The 19,499-nt window shown below is 41.2% G+C and overlaps 1 protein-coding gene across 2 annotated transcripts in view; it reads left to right on the plus strand.

Annotated features, from left to right (window-relative positions):
• The window catches only part of LOC124288899 (ataxin-2-like protein), a 112,152-nt gene that overhangs the window by 68,796 nt on the left and 23,857 nt on the right, over positions 1-19,499 (plus strand). For both annotated transcript variants that reach the window (XM_046725486.1, XM_046725487.1), the window contains exons 12-16: positions 1,395-1,492; positions 6,582-6,642; positions 13,519-13,681; positions 17,774-17,934; positions 18,787-18,919. In XM_046725486.1, the coding sequence (XP_046581442.1) occupies positions 1,395-1,492; positions 6,582-6,642; positions 13,519-13,681; positions 17,774-17,934; positions 18,787-18,919 (616 nt within the window). The remainder of the gene's footprint in view (positions 1-1,394; positions 1,493-6,581; positions 6,643-13,518; positions 13,682-17,773; positions 17,935-18,786; positions 18,920-19,499) is intronic.

The following is a 19,499-nucleotide window of genomic DNA, read 5'->3' on the forward strand; positions in this document are numbered from 1 at the left end:
AGTTACTAACTTACTTTTGCAGCACCTTTGGATCATCGAGTATCCTATCATCTTACTTTTCCAACCGTAACATGTTTTATATCGGCCATTGCAATTCCCGTTGATTGCGCGAAAATGCGAGAAAATACATGAGAAGCATCCCGAATGACAACAAGGTGATCCCCGCTATCGGTCTGACATAAATATGCTACGAATCAAGTTTCCATGCGTAGGCAACAGTATAAAAAAAACACAAAAGATTTTTTTCTCTGACTTGTGTTGATGTTGTAGGGTGAACAAAGACATTTCCTTAATGTTGAAACACAAAATCTATTCCGTGAAGTATCATAATTAAGCATTGTATCGAAAGTCACGTGTTTGTATGCAAATGCAACTCAAGGAATTCCCTCTTTAAGCCAATTAGAAAATAGCTAACCTGTAATACCTGGGTGGTATAGTGACATTTTGTTGCATGATTGGACAATTGAGTTTGGCACAGTTTGCTCATGAATATTAATTATTTTTATGAACCACTTTACATCCCGTAGTATTTCAATGACGAAATAGAACACCCCAATCTAACGTTTTAATATATGTGCATCCAAATAATGATTATTTCCGATTATCGATCTGCAGTTTATTTGTAATCGACAATTGTTTATTTTGACTTAGATAGAACGATTAACAGATCCTACGATTAATCGCTCCAGCACTAGGTGGCATTGTATATTTATGCTGCAGTGAGATGTGTCGCATCACTTAAACATTTTAAATACTCAGATGATGGCTTGTTTTGAAGTGAGTGTTGTCTTTTGCAAGTTAGTGAGAACTTTTGCAGTTTTTCAGGAGCAAGAAAACAACGAATGTTTCATATGCTCATATAAACCCTTCATACAAGGATTTGTCATGAGAAGGATGGGTCTCATTGTATGATTGTTGCTGTTTGCAGTTGAAATTAGGAATCTCATTTTGCACAACCATTGTATTCCCCTTTTTTATGTGATATAATGCTATGTAATGGACTCGTCAATGTATTTTGGGACCCCTAATTTTATGGTGAAGGAGTTTAAGCCATAGCAGACACTGTGTATTATGACATATTAAATCAAAGAGTCCATTCATTGACATTTCAAGTATGTGTTGAGGTGTTTTGTTTCTTTACGAAGTGAGAACACAACACATGGTTTTCATGCCTTGGTTATGGCAAATTGTTTGAAAGAACATCTGATTTGTCATTTTGGAAATTTGAAGAAATTTGTCATAAGTTCCTCCTAAGTAACTCCTACTTAATGTGAGAGATGGTCAGAATACACATAAAACTGTCTTTCTAATTACATAGAAACCAGGATACTATTTCCAGTGCCCAGATGAGACATGACATAAAGATAGATTACCATGACTGTTTCTCTTTGCAGTTGACAGAAGAACTAAAAGAAACAAGAGCGTCTGAGAAAAATGATGAGAAACATCCAGAGGATGAAACAAAAGATGACCTCAAGCCAAATATTGCTGAGTAAGTTTGAAATTAAATGATGATTCAGCTGCTTGTTTCTTTGTGTATATTTTAAGCCATCTCATCAGCAATGTTAAGAAATACTACCTTTGATGTTACAAGTTGATATACTTATATTTCTCATGATGTAGGTCCAGACATACTAATATTTCTCATACTTTAAGACTAGATTACATCTAGTACTGGACTAGTAACAAACACACCTAGACAAGATTTTTGAAAGTTTCCTTGGTGTATTCATCTTGCAATTAAAGCAATTGATGTTGCAGAACTATACATTTTCCGAGCTGTTATGTGGCAGTTTGGTATGAATGCATTATTTTTTTCTGCATAAACCGGTTATTGTTTTGTTGACACAAAGTCGCATGTGAACTACCAGTCTACGGCTGTGTTGCCTTGTAGGAGATAATGTATGCAAAGAGATGATGATGTGTTTGCCATTCCTACTGTATATGCATGGCATGGAGACCTTGTATTTCATCAGACTGTGGCAGTGTGGAAGCCTTATTTAAATGTGAAACAATTTTTTTTCATGATAGCTTAAGAATCATTTGTCAAATTAAAAAGTCATGTGGAGTATCATGCTCCCAACAAACACAAATCATCCTAATTATTGTCACAAATGTTCCCTCTGGATTATGGTTGCCTTTTATCTCTGGGTACCACTGAGACATACAGAAATGGAAATAAAAAAAATCTGAAGTCATAGTTATCTTTAGTGGTATTCCTTTGGGTATTCCAAGTATGATTATCTCCATTAGCTGTGACATCACTATGCGTCCATTTTGAAATCCTCACAATTTTTCTGTAAGGGCCAGGTACAGGATGTTTTTACAGATTGGAAGTGAATCTTCAAGTTTTTTCTTCTGTCATATTGATTGGTCAGTGTTATCTCACTGGTTTTTTAACAATTGCATTCATAACTTTTGTGTGACATTGACTTCGTGTTTGGACTCGTTTTTCCTGCGTAAGATGTCTCAAAGTAAATGTCTTCAGTGTCAGAAATTCATGTCATGGAAAATTGCTCTGCCAAGATTTATCTAATGACGATTGGGTTAAAATGGACGCTGCTCATTCTAATTCTAAGATAAGGAAGTTTTCTTGTCCTCTGAGCCCCCTAAACGCGTTAAATCCTCTTCTCAATCTCAGTCTACGAAATCGGAATCTGAAAGTAAGTCTTGGTCTAAATTGCGCTCCCACTGTGGTCAGATCGATCTTGCTGCCATTACAGTGTTATTCTTATCTCATGTCAAGATCTTAACGCTTCCATGAATAAACCACTCGCAGATATTGTGTCACGGAAGTTTAACATGTTACAGCAGCAGTTGGATCAGTCAGCTGACCTACATAACTGGTCAGCTGTGAGCCATCCAGACTCATACAACGCTGACAAGAGCCATAGTCCAGAGTTTTTACCCGTAGGCTGGTTGGTGCTCCACATAGGAAAGCTGTGTATCACCCAGAGCCTGAGGCTGAACACCAATCCCAAGGGTTGAGGCAGCAGTCTTCGAGTGGGCAGGACATTGTCGATAAGGTCAACAGACGGCAAGATTTGCCCGTAGCGCTAGTCACACGCGCTCTTGCTTCAAAATCTCGCCCACCGCTATCAGGACGTTTCCTTTCAGCAATCTGCATTCGACAGGGCTTAGGATTCTAGATCCCGATCTTTCGTCCACTTGTCATGTTAAGAGCATCCCTTGGGACTCTCTTCCACCAGTGACTTGCCATCACAGAGGGCACAGATTCTTTCCACAGGGTCCACGTCTGTCAGCAGCCACCTGCAGTACAAAAGAGAGCGATAGTCAACTGTCCACCCAAGACACATCCAAGGGATTCAATTCACCTGTTTTCCTAGTACCCAAGAAGGACACAGGAGAGATGCGCGTGATAATAGATCTCAAGATTCTCAACAAGAACTATCTCAGAAAGCTGCCAAAATTCAAGATGGAATCTCTTGCCAATTTACGCACCTTAATCCACCAGAACTGTCACATTTTAGGCCCGGACATCAAGGATGCATATCTACTTTTATCATCCAAAACTGTGTTCCACAGGAGATATCGCTTGTGTGAGATCAAACTATATCTCGTAGGAGATATCGTTTTGACAGTAGGTTTTGTACAATGCCCTGACAATGCTATGACGTCATGTACTTGATGACGTCACAATGCTATGACATTGCTGCACTGCAAGTCTAAGGGCAGTACCGTGTTCAGAGATGTACATTTTTCATTGAAAATTAATGAAGAGTGATTTTGGATGATAAATAGAATCTCACCCTCTTGTCTTCTGATTTCAAATATATCAACACTCGTTGATAAAAGTTAAAATATCCTCTGCAAGCCTCAGATATTTGTGACTTTAACAACTCGTGTTGATATAATTGATATCAGAAGACACTTAGCTGAGATTCTCTATATACCAATCCATCCACGTTCCCAGAAATACCTTAGTTTTGCCGTCAACTTTGCAGGTTCCAGTTCCGTGTACTTCCATTAGGCATATCTCTTGCACCATTCACAGTGGTTTCTAAATCGCAAAGGAATTTCTATCCATGGTTATCTGTGTAACTTCCTGGTGAGGCACATCTTGACGCATATTCAACAGACAGGATTTATTATTCCCCGTCACAAAGTGGGCGGTGGATATAGATTTGAGCTCTGTCTGCCCGTCCTTCGGTCCGAATCCATCATACCGGAGACTTGGGTTCGATTCTCCACATGGGTACAATATGTGAAGCATATTTCTGGCGTCCCCCCATCGTGATATTGCTGGAATATTGCTAAAAACGGCGTAAAACCACATTCACTCGTTCACTATAAGTACCCCAAAGAAGATTTCGTCTGAAAAAGAATTGAACAAACCTGCATGATAATCACATTCCAATACTTAATGGTAGACCAGCCAGGTGTGCGAGTTGCACGTGTGCAATTGAAATTTCACTACACAAGTTTGTTGATTACCTGGCTGTCGACAAGTAAGTGGTATCCCCTCGTATAAAATAGTGAGAAGTAAAATAATGATCGTTTGTAAAACAACTTTTTTTATTCGTGTGTCCAAAATTATGGCACAAATCATCAGAGATGGTCTGTCGATTTCATGTGACTGCAAACTTTGGTTTTGTTGCAATTATTAGATTTTGTGTTAGTGAGCAATTCATCAGTCTCAAATGAAATCGAAATGACTGTAATATACTACTGAAAATAAAGTTAAGGACCACTTGATTCTTTCGTTTTCATCAACTATCACGCTACACAAATGAGTCAGAATTCTTATGAAGCTATAATGTCGTCTTTGACATCTATTTATTTAGAGTGTGGTCAGGCACATTTCAGGGGAGGCACATAAATCACCATCATCACATAAATCAAACATTTCTGTTGAAAAACCAGGACAATGATTATAGAACAACGCCAAAGTGGCCCATTTTATCAACTAGATGCTCAACTTGGTGACAGTTTTGGCACCCCAAATGTATACCTTATCGCTGCACAATTCAATCATCAGTGGTCGTGTAATGATGGTGATCAATGCTTTGGAAATTGTGAGAAAATATTCAGTTTTGCACATGTCCTGCCCCAGTTTCCATACTAGGGATCAAGTCCATGGTAGTCCTTCTTTTGGTAGCAACACAAATGCTATGCAGAATGTGCTTTTCAGTGTCTCAAAAGAATTAATGTATGAACTACCCCAGTGCCTCAAGAAACGAATGCACGCTAACATAAAGATTTGGCCTGATATAATATCAACACAGTTTTTGGCAGAGTTCCTGTTCTATTTATGGGAGATAAAACAGCTATGAGGAGCTCCAAGGTGTCAGCTGCTTGAAGGTCTTACAAGATCAGTAACACTGGATGTCATTGGTGTCATTAAAGGTTTCCAACAAGAAGATCGTATGTTCTTATGGACTGCTGTTTTTATGAAACACAGCAAGACTGTTAATTTCTTTGTTCTTGTGCAGATATGATGGAAGTGTGGTTGAGGGCATTGATTTTGTAAGGCATACCGGCTTTCAGGATTGAATCTGCCACATGCTCACAAAATAACACTGTAAAATGACACTGTTTTGTTCTGGTTGCCTGAGTTAAGCTCTTAGTTCAGACCTAATGTAGTTGATAATTCAGGACTAAGTCACGTCCATGGGTTTGGCAGCAATCATTCAGATAACAGGATGCCTGAGTGCTGTGGGATTATTGTTGAGTACTGTTAAAGGATAGTGATAAATTTTGTAAAAATAAATTCCATACTTCATAAACTTTCCAACCAGGCCTCTTCGTACCCTGTTTACATCTTTCTTTACTGTATGCATAAAGAAGGCAATCAAAAGCAAGTATCTCCCTCATGGCCAGAAGGTCGCGGGTTCTGATCCCCGACTGCGTCATACCAAAAAGACGTAAAAATATGGTACTTGTTGGTCCCTGCTTGGCGCTCGGCATTAATGGGTACAACAAGGACAGGTCGGCTTGGAGTCAGTATAATGTGTCTGAGTGGGGTATTCATGCTTCACTGCGGCATGGTATCTCAGTGGGCTAGCACTATAAAAAAAACAGCTTAAGTCTGGGCTAGTACAAGCAGCCGCACATACATACACATACACATACACACGCATGCACGTCGTCATATGAGCGAAATATTCTCAAGCACGACGTTAAACCCTACTTCACCTCACCCTCATGGCCATATATGGTGCATTTGGCAATTGTATTTTTATTCCTTGTTAGTGATAACAAGCAAACAATCATTTTCATAAGAAAATCAAATTAAGAATTGCAGTGATGAAACTGAAGCTTTCTGTAATATATTCTTGTTTCAGCTACTTTTGCATATTTAGATTAAGTGAATTGTTTCAAATAAATAATCTTCCATCAATATTTGTGAATTTGATGCACAATATTGACAGGATCTTCAGATAGGTGTCATTTATTCTTGTGAATGTATATTTACAGTGCCATTGATACCTGTGTTCAAGTCAATATAATGGGGATGACCTGTGTATTGATTGTTAATATGTGGTGCAAAATATCCTTGTTTATATATTTTAATATATTTTAAAAAATACTGTTTTAACTATGCAGTAATGTCATTTCAGGCGGTCCAAACTGAATCCAATGGCTAGAGAATTTGTCCCAACAGGTCAATCAAGATCACAGGTAATTCTTGCACTGACTGGTGTATTTGTGTATGCTTGCACTGACTGGTGTATTCGTGAATGCTTGCACTGACAGCTGTATTCGTGTATGATCACAGTGACAGCTGTATTTGTGTATGCTTGCACTGACTGGTGTATTAGTGTATGCTGCACTGACTGGTGTATTAGTGTATGCTGCACTGACTGGTGTATTCGTGTATGCTTGCACTGACTGGTATATTCGTGTATGCTGCACTCACTAGTGTATTCGTGTATGCTTGCACTGACTGGTGTATTCGTGTATGCTTACAGTGACAGCTGTATTCGTGTATGCTTGCACTGACTGGTGTATTCGTGTATGCTTGCACTGACTGGTGTATTTGTGTATGCTTGCACTCACTGGTGTATTTGTGTATGCTTGCACTGACTGGTGTATTTGTGTATGCTTGCACTGACAGGTGTATTCGTGTATGCTTACAGTGACTGGTGTATTAGTGTATGCTTGCACTGACTGGTGTATTCCTGTATGCTTACAGTGACAGGTGTATTCGTGTATGCTTGCACTGACTGGTGTATTCGTGTATGCTTGCACTGACTGGTGTATTGTGTATGCTTGCACTGACTGGTGTATTCGTGTATGCTTGCACTGACAGGTGTATTTGTGTATGCTTGCACTCACTGGTGTATTAGTGTATGCTTGCACTGACTGGTGTATTTGTGTATGCTTGCACTGACAGGTGTATTTGTGTATGCTTGCACTGACTGGTGTATTCGTGTATGCTTGCACTGACTGGTGTATTTGTGTATGCTTGCACTGACTGGTGTATTTGTGTATGCTTGCACTGACTGGTGTATTTGTGTATGCTTGCACTGACAGGTGTATGCACTGACTGGTGTATGCTTACAGTGACAGGTGTATTAAGTGTATGCTTGCACTGACTGGTGTATTCGTGTATGCTTGCACTGACTGGTGTATTGTGTATGCTTGCACTGACTGGTGTATTGTGTATGCTTGCACTGACTGGTGTATTGTGTATGCTTGTGATGTATTGTGTATGCTTGCACTGACTGGTGTATTCGTGTATGCTTGCACTGACAGGTGTATTTGTGTATGCTTGCACTCACTGGTGTATTAGTGTATGCTTGCACTGACTGGTGTATTTGTGTATGCTTGCACTGACAGGTGTATTTGTGTATGCTTGCACTGACTGGTGTATTCGTGTATGCTTGCACTGACTGGTGTATTTGTGTATGCTTGCACTGACTGGTGTATTCGTGTATGATCACAGTGACAGCTGTATTTGTGTATGCTTGCACTGACTGGTGTATTAGTGTATGCTTGCACTGACTGGTGTATTCGTGTATGCTTACAGTGACTGGTGTATTCGTGTATGCTTGCACTGACTGGTGTATTTGTGTATGCTTGCACTGACTGGTGTATTCGTGTATGCTTGCACTGACAGGTGTATTTGTGTATGCTTGCATTGACAGGTGTATTTGTGTATGCTTGCACTGACTGGTGTATTCGTGAATGCTTGCACTGACAGCTGTATTCGTGTATGATCACAGTGACAGCTGTATTTGTGTATGCTTGCACTGACTGGTGTATTAGTGTATGCTGCACTCACTGGTGTATTAGTGTATGCTTGAACTGACTAGTGTATTAGTGTATGCAAGGACAAATGTACTGAAATGTTGAATTATATTTTGGGAAATTGTAATGTGAAATCTTCTTAAGAACTATTTAAGACTTCGCCTCAATGCAAATATTTTGCAAATATGTTTTACCATTGTCTGTGTAACCCATTGATGTTTACCACAATACCACATCTTAATATCGTATGTCATCCCTTAACACTACATGGTCTTAGAAACAGGCAAAACTATCTATGATACAAATCATATTTTTAAAGAACCTTTGCACAATGATAAGGGGAATGCCGTTCAAGCATAGAATTTATGGTATGTTTCAATCAAAAATAGGCAAATCTCACTGAAAAAGAATCGAAGGTGATTCTGTTATGGAAAAGGAACACAATAAAAAAAATCTGCATGGTACTGTGAAGGGTTGAAAGTAGGTACACTAACGAACAAAGTTTGTAGGAAATCGGTGACAGTGTAGCCCAATATTTGACCACTTCTTTCTTCTTATCCGCAATATTTCTAAGTCCTTTTTGTTTTTTTCTGTCCTTCATTAGTCCCCACACATTCTCAATAGGGTTAAGATCTTGGTCCCGTCTCACACAGCTCTCGTAAGCATCAGATCTTTTCTCATAGTAATGGTACCTCCTATACTGTAACATAGACTTACAACAGTCATAGCGCTATGATAGCTTTGTGAAACGGAGCCCTGGGCTGTAGCTAGGTCAGACTAAAACTTGAACATTTTTCATCAATGGTGAGGTAATTCTGCGCTTTTTCACCCAGTTTAGTCTTTATAATTCTTGTCTAAGGGTTTCATTACATACCTGAGGACTTTCTCTTTTAATCATCTCATTTCTGATATTCTCAACGCTTTTCAATTTTCGTCTACTCACAATCTGACCAAGTCGCCTGCAATCTGTAGTACTGAACTTCCTTGGCCTCCCTGTTCCTGTCTTGTGCTCAGTCCTAACTCCTGACTGAATACTTTTCAAAGTTCTGTATACTGTAGACAGAGGAATGTCATGTCTACCAGCTAACTCTTTTGCATTAGACACACCCCTTTCAAAATCATCTACAACCAGCTTTCTTTCTCTTCTGGGGAAGGTGGGGTAGCCTAGTGGTTAAAGCGTTGGCTCGTCACGCCGAAGACACAGGTTCAAATCCCAACATGGGTACATAACAATGTGTGAAGCCCATTTCTGGTGCCCCCTGCTGTGATGTTGCTGGAATATTGCTAAAAGCGACATAAAACCAAACTCAGTCGTTCTCTTCTGCTGTCAAATCTGCCATGTTAACAAAGGAAGCCATCTGCTACAGCAGGGGAGATAACTCTTGATGTTGTAATGTTCATTTGTTAAGCCTACAAGAGTTGCCTCCCATATTGAGTACCAAACTACATAACGTAACACCAATTTTAAAATTCTATTATCAGTATTAGGAAACAACGATTTTCTCAGAAATTTCTGGGAAAACTGTTAATAGTCAGCTGTGCAGTTGGGTACAGCTTTGGAATTAATTTTGGAAAGTGCCAATTCAAATAGCGCACAGTCAATTATTTCAGGTCAGATCATTACAGAGAATTAACTTGAACCGACTCTGATAAGCTCAGTGCTATATGTGAGATATGCCTACACCCAAGAGCAAAGAGGATATCCATCATTTCCATGGATTAGTGCAGTATCTGGGTAAATTCATGCCTAACTTGAGTACGGTGGATGAGCCACTCAGAGCAGTGCTAAAGAAGGAAACTGATTTCCAATGGGATAAACCACTACAGGAATGTTTTGAAAATATGAAACAATTTTGTGGCAGTGCCCTAGTGCTGACCAGATTTAATCCAAGAAAGGAACTTGTAATTCAATATGATGCATGCTGTTTTGCAGTTTGAAGGGTTCTTTTCCAAGATAGACACTCACCCTTCAGAATTCTGTCCAAGGCAGATTTCAGAATAGATATAAATATTTATTATTTTTCCTTATCCTGACTCATGCTCTTTTGCTTGTCTCCTTCTTACGAACATAGTGGAACACTTGTATCTCCCTAATTGAAGCTCCCTTCAATGTAAAATCACTAATTAGTACTCACCACGAGTTGCCTCCCTCTTCCTTAGCGCGGGAAAGGAGGCGCCACCCTCTGGCCTCATGCTTCACTCTCTCCTTCTTCGCCCAGTGAGCAGGATGTGAGAGCGCCTGTGTCTCCCTACACACTATATCCTTTGATTATTCTTAGTTTATTACCTCTTATAGTCTTCTATAGAGGTGTAGCTAGTATCCTTCTGCAATTATGTATTGATAATTATCATTATTTTCTGCTGTTTATTCACGGGACGCCATGTTTGTTCAGCTAGTTTACGTTGATGAAAATCTGTACTATTTGTAGATTACGTTTTTCTGCTGCTGACCCGCATTTAATATGCCCTAGCTGTACTCACGCCATGCGTTTTCTTCACGGGTGCAGTTATTGTATTAATCTGTCTAATTCTGCATTTAATAAATATTATCTTTGCGTCTTGAGACGTGAAGCAGATAGGTCACGCAAACAAGGTTTAGCCATGGCCGATACATCGGAACCCCTAGCCAGTCAGCTGCTGTCGGACGACCCCCTCCCGTCTGGTGTTCCGCTAGAGTTACCCTCGGAGGAGAGGCGTGGGACGCAGTCCGCCGTCTCCATGAAGCGTCCTGCATCCCCAGACATCCCGTCGTCGCAGCCAAAGTCTAAGAGGGTTTCGACATCATCTCAACGCAGACTCCGTACCCCCAGGGCAGCGTCTACCTCCAAGGGGAAATCAACAAAGTCTAGAACCTTCTCAGCCGAGATTGTTCCCGCCGCAGAACTGGGCCTGTATGATGATCAGCTGATCATCATACCCGATCTACGCCACAAGAAACGACCAGTGTCGGCAACAGTGACGTCAGCGCAGATCGCCATGCAGCCTGATGTACCAACGCTGATGTCGGACGATCCTCCTGAGGGCCCCGTCGTTACCAACGCAGAGAGGGCACCGACTACATCTTCACAGACCGTCACAGACGACCTGATGCGGCAGATCATGAAGATGATGGAGGACCGATACAGACTGGAGAGACAACCAGCCCAGAGCCTGAGCCTTCGCGAAGGCTCCAACGTAGACGACACCCCACAGGGACCCCCCGTCAACGTAGAGGCCACTACGATGCCACCTCCGCAAAGGAAGTCACAGACCATCTCGGCGAAAGGACCCAGATGTACAGCCTTCGCGAAGGACGTCTAGATCGTCATCTACCTCGGACCTTGATGATCAACACGCATGAGGACGCTCGAAGAAAAAGATCATCTCATCCCTAGACTCTGACTCGGACCCTCAGCCTTCGCGAAGGTCAAGTCGTCGCTCCCCAGGACCGGACTCAGATGAAGCTTCGCGAAGGTCTCCGCGAAGGGCACCAGTTACAGGCTCCAAGTCATCTTCGTCTAGAAGGCCATCGAGGGATTCTCCAAGAGCTTCGCGAAGCCATCAACGTTTGCCACATAGATCGCCGCGAAGATCACCATTTAGACATAGCTCGTCAGCTCGTTCACCAAGACGATCTCCTCGACGTTCTCCACGCCGATCACCTCGCCGTCCACCTCGCCGATCGCCTTGCAGGTTACCACACCGTTCGCCGCATAAGTCTTCACGGAAGTCCCCAGTCAGGTCTCCGGTGTCGTCGTCCTGCACAGAGATAGATCCAAAAAGGTCACCATCGGAAGAGCATCAACCTCTTATAAGCGATCCCGTTATAGAAGATGATGGAGGCATCATATTCTCAGACGCTGAGATACGCTATTGGATGGTGAATAACCTAGACCTAGCCTCACCGTCTAAGAACGGTAATCCGGCACACACTTACGTGATGAGGGAGGACGATGCAGACAACATCACCCTACCCCCGATCGACCCGATTGCTACGGTCCCACAGAATCTGGACACAGCCTTCCATAAAGCCACTAAAGTCCAAGCGCCACACTTACCACAGTTCAACGCTAAGAAGTTTGCAACTCATAATATGGACCCCCTTTTTCAAGGCACAAGAGATCGATGACAACTACAAAGTGATCAACGATGTCAAGAATAAGAACTATAAGATTGACGATCGCAAGCTGGTTCAGATAGAAACCATGACAAAGCGAATGTTTTTCGGCCTTAATAGATCTAGAACGATCAATGAGACTCTTATATCCAGATTTCGAGATTCGACATCTGAGGATGACAGAATGGTCTACTCGGCCCTACTTATGCAAAAGAAGGACGAGCAGTTTCTAACGGATCATCTCACATCAGTCTCTGCAGCACTAACCCTGGCTCGTCGTCAAGGCCTCCTCGCTTCCTGCAGCTGGGGTGAGCAGTTTACAGCTCCACTCTACACAGCCCTGTGGTCTACGCCATCCATCTTCGACGGAGGAATAGACAAAGTCTCTAAGGAAGTCACCAAGGATTCTAGAGAAGTCCTTATGATAAAGTCGATGGACACGCTAGCCAGCGTCATCAGGCAGACTTCACAGAGGTATTCAGGGAAATCTAAATTCACTGGATTACAGAAAGCACATGATAGGAAGATGGCCAGCTCCAGAGGAAAAGATTCTTTTCGTCGCCCATATGGCAACTACAGAGGAGGATCAGGAAGAGGCAGGGCACCCAGAGGTTCCCGCGACTATAAACGATGAAAGACAGGTTCGGATCGACTGGAGTCTTCCACCCCCCAGCCGTTCCAGTACAACCGTCACAAGTGGGTGGACGCCTTCAACTGCACTGGGAGAACTGGGGAATGTTACAAGACCCATATGTCTCCAACATTCTTCAACACGGATATCGTATCCAACTACAGGCCACGCCTCCGCTGACAGTCAACCCTCACAAGTTCGACTTCCAGGCTTACCTATCCTGACTCATGAGGTAAGCCCTCCCATCCTCACCCCATAACACTTTGGATTTCCCTGTAAATTCAAGTGTTGGGCTCGCTATATCAGGAGAGAGTGAAGCATGAGGCCAGAGGGTGGCGCCTCCTTTCCCGAGCTAAGGAAGAGGGAGGCAACTTCGTGGTGAGTACTAATTAGTGATTTTACATTGACGGGAGCTTCAATTAGGGAGATACAAGTGTTCCACTATGTTCGTAAGAAGAAGACAAGCAAAAGAGCATGAGTCAGGATAAGTATAAAATATCAATTTTATTCAGAAAATTACATGTTTGATTTCTGCCACTGAGGTATTAAAATATGTTTCTGTTTTCTTCCGTTCCAGAAGCCAGTGCCCCAAACACCTACTCCACCAAGGCCTCAAACTCAGAGTCCTGTTGTACAGCCCATTGTGCCTATGTATAGTTCATTGATTCTCCCAAGTAACATGGTGCCTGTAGGACCGCCTCAGACAGCTCAAAACCAAGGAAACAGATATCCAAAAAGAGGTATGTTTTGTTCAGATTCAGAACATTCTGTATGTAAACAGTTTAGTTAATGTCATCAACTGGGCCAGATAACTTCTTGAAGTGGCATTTAGAAGCTGGTATGATGAGGAGGAACAAATCTTCTGGAATAACAACTTCTTTCTTGCAATAGAAGCGACTTTTCGATGTAGATACTAACACTGTTATTTACTTGATAACAGTGTTAGTATCTACATTGAAACGTCACATCTATTTCAACGTACAAGTTGGCAATGCATAAAAAAATATCCTCTGGGTCAGATAAGTCTCATGCATACGAGGGCATGATCGATAAAGTTACCAAAGGCAGTACAATATTCTGTGCACATTTGCATTCCTTTAATGGGCCATGATCCCATGACCATGGGTTTCAGTTTCAGATTTGCCCTGATTGTGAGATTTGGACATCATATTAAACTATTTTTGCTAGGCTTAGAAACCAACCTTATCAAAATGTGCACAGGCATGTTTTGTTTTTTATCCATTTTCTAAAATTCAATAAAAATACGTTTTTGTCCTGTAATATCACTTGTTGCAACTGCAATAATTCTCCCAGCAAGGTAACTGTAATATTATTGATCTTCAGAGCTTTCTATTGATAATAAACATCAGACTGGTCTTTTCACTTGTTATTTCTACCAATTCTTGAAAACAGGTATTTACAAGTGATGGCTCATGTTACGGAGTTCTTCGCCTCCATTACCCCTGCCAGCTTCCGGTTCAACGGAGTGAAGGAACAGGGGACTTAAATCTAAATATACTTGTTGAATCACATGTCTGTCATATGGGAATACTTGCGGAGTTGCCTCCCCTGCTTCATTCGCCCTCTATGCCAGAAGAATAAATGATACGAAATTTCTAACAATAACCACGACAGAAAAGAAAAATAATCTCCAACAGTTTAATGGTAAAATTAGGCAATATGATATTTCTCTTTAATTTCTGCTTATTGTCCCCCTCCGCAACGCGGAACGGGGGACTATGTATTCAGCGGCGTCTGTCCGTCCGTCCGTCCCGATTCTTGTTAACACGATATCTCATGAACTGTTGTACCCAATGTCTTCAAATTTGGTGACAGCCTACATTGGGGGATTACACATACACCAGTGTATTTGGGTGACCTTGACCTTATTTTCAAGGTCACGGTGACTATTTGACCACTTTTCAAACTTTTGTTAACGCGATATCTCATGCATTGTTGTATCCAATATCTTCAAATTTGGTGACAGCCTACATTGGGGATTACGCAGACACCAGTCGAATGGGGTGACCTTGACCTTATTTTCAAGGTCACCACGACACTTTGACCCAGTGTCTGCTCTGGCTTAAATTTTCTTGGGGTCACTTGGACCCCTTCTTTTAAAAATTAGGGGTCCCCCCAAAAATGGATGGGTCCATATTTTGGTTTGTAATATAGCATAAACAACACAACACATTGGTTGTAAAAAATCAGATTTCAATTTGGAACTGCGAAAACATCAACAACATTAGTTTTAGCAAAACAGCTTTCTCTTTTTGTCACTTCTCCATTTGGTGACGGCTGGTGCAAGAGAAACATCCCTTACGGGAGGCCCTAGAGCCAGCTGCATCAGCGTGTCAAGCCGCTCTGATGATAGCCTGTTTCTGTGTGACCTCTTTATGAGGTTTTGAACACTGAAACCCCTCTCAACAGTTGCTGTTTGAAGGGGCAACAGGACAGCCACTTGTGCAATCTTGAACAGATTTGGAAATGTATCAGGGTGTCTTGACGACAGTATCTGCCATAACTGACAGATAGCCTAGCTTTTCAGCAGCCTGTCTAGTAACCAGGGCAAGGCGATGAGCAATGCAGTGGACACCGATGACAGGCACAGTTGATTCCTTGTTGAGCAATGCTACGAAACCATTCTTGCGTCCAGTCATAACAGCAGCCCCATCTGACCCCACAGCAATGATTTTGGACATAGGAATGCTACGATCCTGTAATGTTTTTTGACAGTTTCTAGAAGAGTAGTAGCCTTGCCATCAGGAATTTGCACATTAGCAAGGAAATTTGTTTCAACATCAAATTCTGAATTGAGAGATCTTGTGTAGATTAGGAGTTTCTTTGTAACTGATATATCTGTGCTTTCATCAATCAATATGGATATACAAGGACTAGCACTGATTTTGTTGGTTACTGAGACACGAAAGGAATTAGCTATTGCATCTTGCATGTCGTCAACTGCACAGTGAGATGTGTATTTCATAGAGTCTGAATCACAACCTAATGTTTTTGGAATGCCTATAATTATGGCAGCCAACAGTAAATGCATTGGTCTTGGTTTCAGAAATACAAACATGACAAGTCATACCAAGTGATGTGTCAAATCTTAACCAACTGTACTTTGTAAGCCAGTCACTTTGAAACCGTTTTTCAACTTTTTGTTTCTTTGGCAAAGGTTCATTTTCCGTGTCATTGTTTTCACCAGTTTTCTCAGCTGGTGATGGTTTTTGAGCAGTAGTATTGCCAAACCAACTGACTAAACTTGCCTGAATCTGATGGCTTGTCATCGCTGGAGCTGTCAAATTTACGCAGCGTAGTAAACGACTTCCTTATAAGGATGTGCCGTATTTCACAGAACAAGGTAAATAACAAACTTTCGTGGACAGTGATTCTATATTCACGTACATTGACAAATTTCAAGAATTAAAAACACAACTAGTCTGTTGTAGAATATCGAAATATTTAGAGTCGACAAAAGAAAAACAACGCTCATATTCAAGTTTTCGCATTTATTCTGTATTATACATATTCTGTTGCTTGTTCGCGCCGTTACCCCGTTTTGAAGTATACCCTTGGCGTGCCTGGCTATTTTTAGTTTGACACAAGGTCGTGATGTTTTCGACCAATCGCCAAGCTAACAACGTTGCCGAGCAGCTTCATAGGCTGTATCTGATTGGCTGACGGAAACCGACGGACCATACCGTACATTAACATATGCACAACTGAAAATATATGTAGGTCAAGCAACCGGTTTGAGTAGTGGTGATAAAAAAGTGCGAGACAAATAAAACCGGTTTGGTTTAACAACCGGAAGAGTTTATCAACATGTTTCGCAGACTGTTCGACATTAAATAACCCAGTACACCAGGATATGCACACACAAAGCCGTACGTTTTTGATTTGTGATATGAAATTAATACTGCTCGAGTCGATGCGTCCACGAGACCCACACATGTTACGCAGGTGCGTTCAAACTCATATTTGTGCGTCCAAGACGCAAAAATGCGCTCTTCAGCCAACACTGCTTTGACCACTTTCCGAACTCATGTTAACGTGACATCTAATGGACTGTTCTACCCAATGTCTTCAAATTTGGTGACAGCCTACATTGGGGCATTACGCAGACACCAGTTTATTTGGTGCCCATGACCTCATCTTCAAGGTCACCATGACACTTTGACTGCTTTTCAAACTTATGTAAACGCGATATCTCATAAAGCAATGCACCCAATGTTTTCAATTATGTTGACAGCCTACATTTGGTGATTATGCAGACACCATAATCAGTCATTTCAGGCATCTTGTATGTGACCATAAAATAAAAAGTAGTAAATATAGATATTCCATTCTTTAGCGCAGGGGGACATTGCCATATCAGTGGCAAACACTTGTTCTTGTTGATCCACTCTGTTGAAGCGGAAGCTTTCAGGGGTAATGGAGGCGAAGAATGGTTTGATATGTCACGAGTGGCGCTTAAAGTGTTGAATTAAATATCTTTTACATGAGTAATAAATAAAAATGAGGTTGGAAATCTGAGAGCACAACCCTGTGAGGAAATGGGTGTCTACATTTGATGGTGGCGATATTTTTTTATATAAAAATATTTTTCGAACCGAAGCGAGGGGAGTACGTTGCAAACCTTTGCTCGCTTTACCCGCTTATAGGAAGACTGGTCATTTTCTCTTTGTTGCAGAACCCTATTTGCACTACAGGTTCATCAATGACCTCTGAGTCTGTAGGAAGTCAGTGTCGGAGCAGTAAATGCTTCTGGTTCCTGTTGTTGAAAGCATTAAGTTCAGAAGTTTTTTCAGATGTGCTTTAATTTTCAGCTGTTGTATCGGTACAGCCAAGACAAGACTTCTCAGCTGCGGCTCAACATGCAACTGGTCAACCCCTATTAGCAAATGCAACAGTGCAAACACAACAGTACCTTCCGTATCCTATCATGCAGTCTGCTGTCATGCACCAACAAACTGCAGCAGGTTATCAGGTAATGCATTTCCACCGCATATCAGCTCACATCACCATCACCAGTTTGTGTCATTTGGATTTAGTTAAGATTTTGTGCCATGATGCTGACCTGGTGGTGGGGTAGTCTAGTGGTTAAAGCATTTTCTTGTCAAACCTGAGACTCGGTCGATTCCCAATGTTGGTACAATGTGTGAAGCCGGGATATTGCTGGAATATTACTAAATGTGGTTTAAAACCATACTCACTCACTCAATCAATTACTCATAGATCTTGTGCCAGTGTGTCGTTGGTGTGTGTAGACCCCAGTTGATATCTCTCTTTTGTTAAAGATTATGGGAAGCTGTTTAACAGTTTGTTAGTAGGATATCTCCAGACCCCCTTCCTTGATTCGGTCTAAAATTCATACCAGTGTGTCTCAACAAGAGATGCCAATGATTACCTGTTGATTACCACCTTTTTGATGTTACCACTTTTGTTGTTTTTTCACTTGTACATATATAGCTATCTGCTTTAATTCACCTGAAAAAACAGGAAGAATGAAATCTAAAATATTGTGTTACTCATATTACAGAAGTTGACACCTGGATTAGCTTAAATGCAATTTATCACCATTTTTATGAACAATTACCTTCTTATCACTATCTCCTGCATTCACTCAAAATGCTTTTTCATCAGTATCAACCTCTACTGGGAAATTGTTTCACTGAAGAAGCTGAATTAGGGCATATATGCTTCTCATTCCACTGACATCATATTTTGGTCAGATATTTTTGTGTTAGTGTTAGTATTTAGTCTTCAATGTGTAAACAGAACATATTTGAATGTCAGGGCTGACAGCAATTTAATGAAGGAGATATTTGATATGTTCCAGGTAATGCCAGTGTCTGCAAACCCTCAGAGAATGATGAACCAAGCACCCGTGGCAGCATCCTCTCATCCAGCTGCTGGCCTTGATCCTGCTCAGGGGAGTGCACAACATGCACATGCTGCACCACATTTATTTAGTAAGTTATTTATCTGTAATCCAGATGTGTGCCTTATATATATCTGTCAGCTGTCTCTTAATGTCTTTGTCGTACTGGATGGGTACTATCCAGACCTTAGCTCCTTATTTCTGCTGTCAGTATATTCAAATTTCCAACCTGGTCAGGATTAAGATCTGCACACTTTAAATTATAACGTAAACATTCCCTCTGGATTATGGTAGCCTTATTCCTGTGGATTCACTGAATACATACAGAAAATCAAAAGAAATTTTAACGGTAAGTCATAGCTATTCCTAGTGGTATACCTAATCTACCCCTGAGTTATCTCCCTTGATCCTGACATCACTGTATTGTTCTAGAACCCTTCATAATTTTTCTGTATGGTCCACACGCATGACGTGCAGAGAATCGAGTGAAATTTTCATTTCAAATCAAGTCTTCAATTCTTCATATATAGGTCAGTTACAAATCGCATTCCATTTAATATTCAATCGCATTGCTATTTTGCATTTATATTATATATATTTCCAAAGTATTTAGGATCTGAAGTTTTCCCGCCCTTTTTTGATTGACAAGTATGGCGCAGAGCAAATGTTTA

This window comes from Haliotis rubra, unplaced genomic scaffold, assembly GCF_003918875.1.
Source record: "Haliotis rubra isolate DU_JTF1 unplaced genomic scaffold, ASM391887v1 Scf429, whole genome shotgun sequence".
Lineage (NCBI taxonomy): Eukaryota > Metazoa > Mollusca > Gastropoda > Lepetellida > Haliotidae > Haliotis > Haliotis rubra.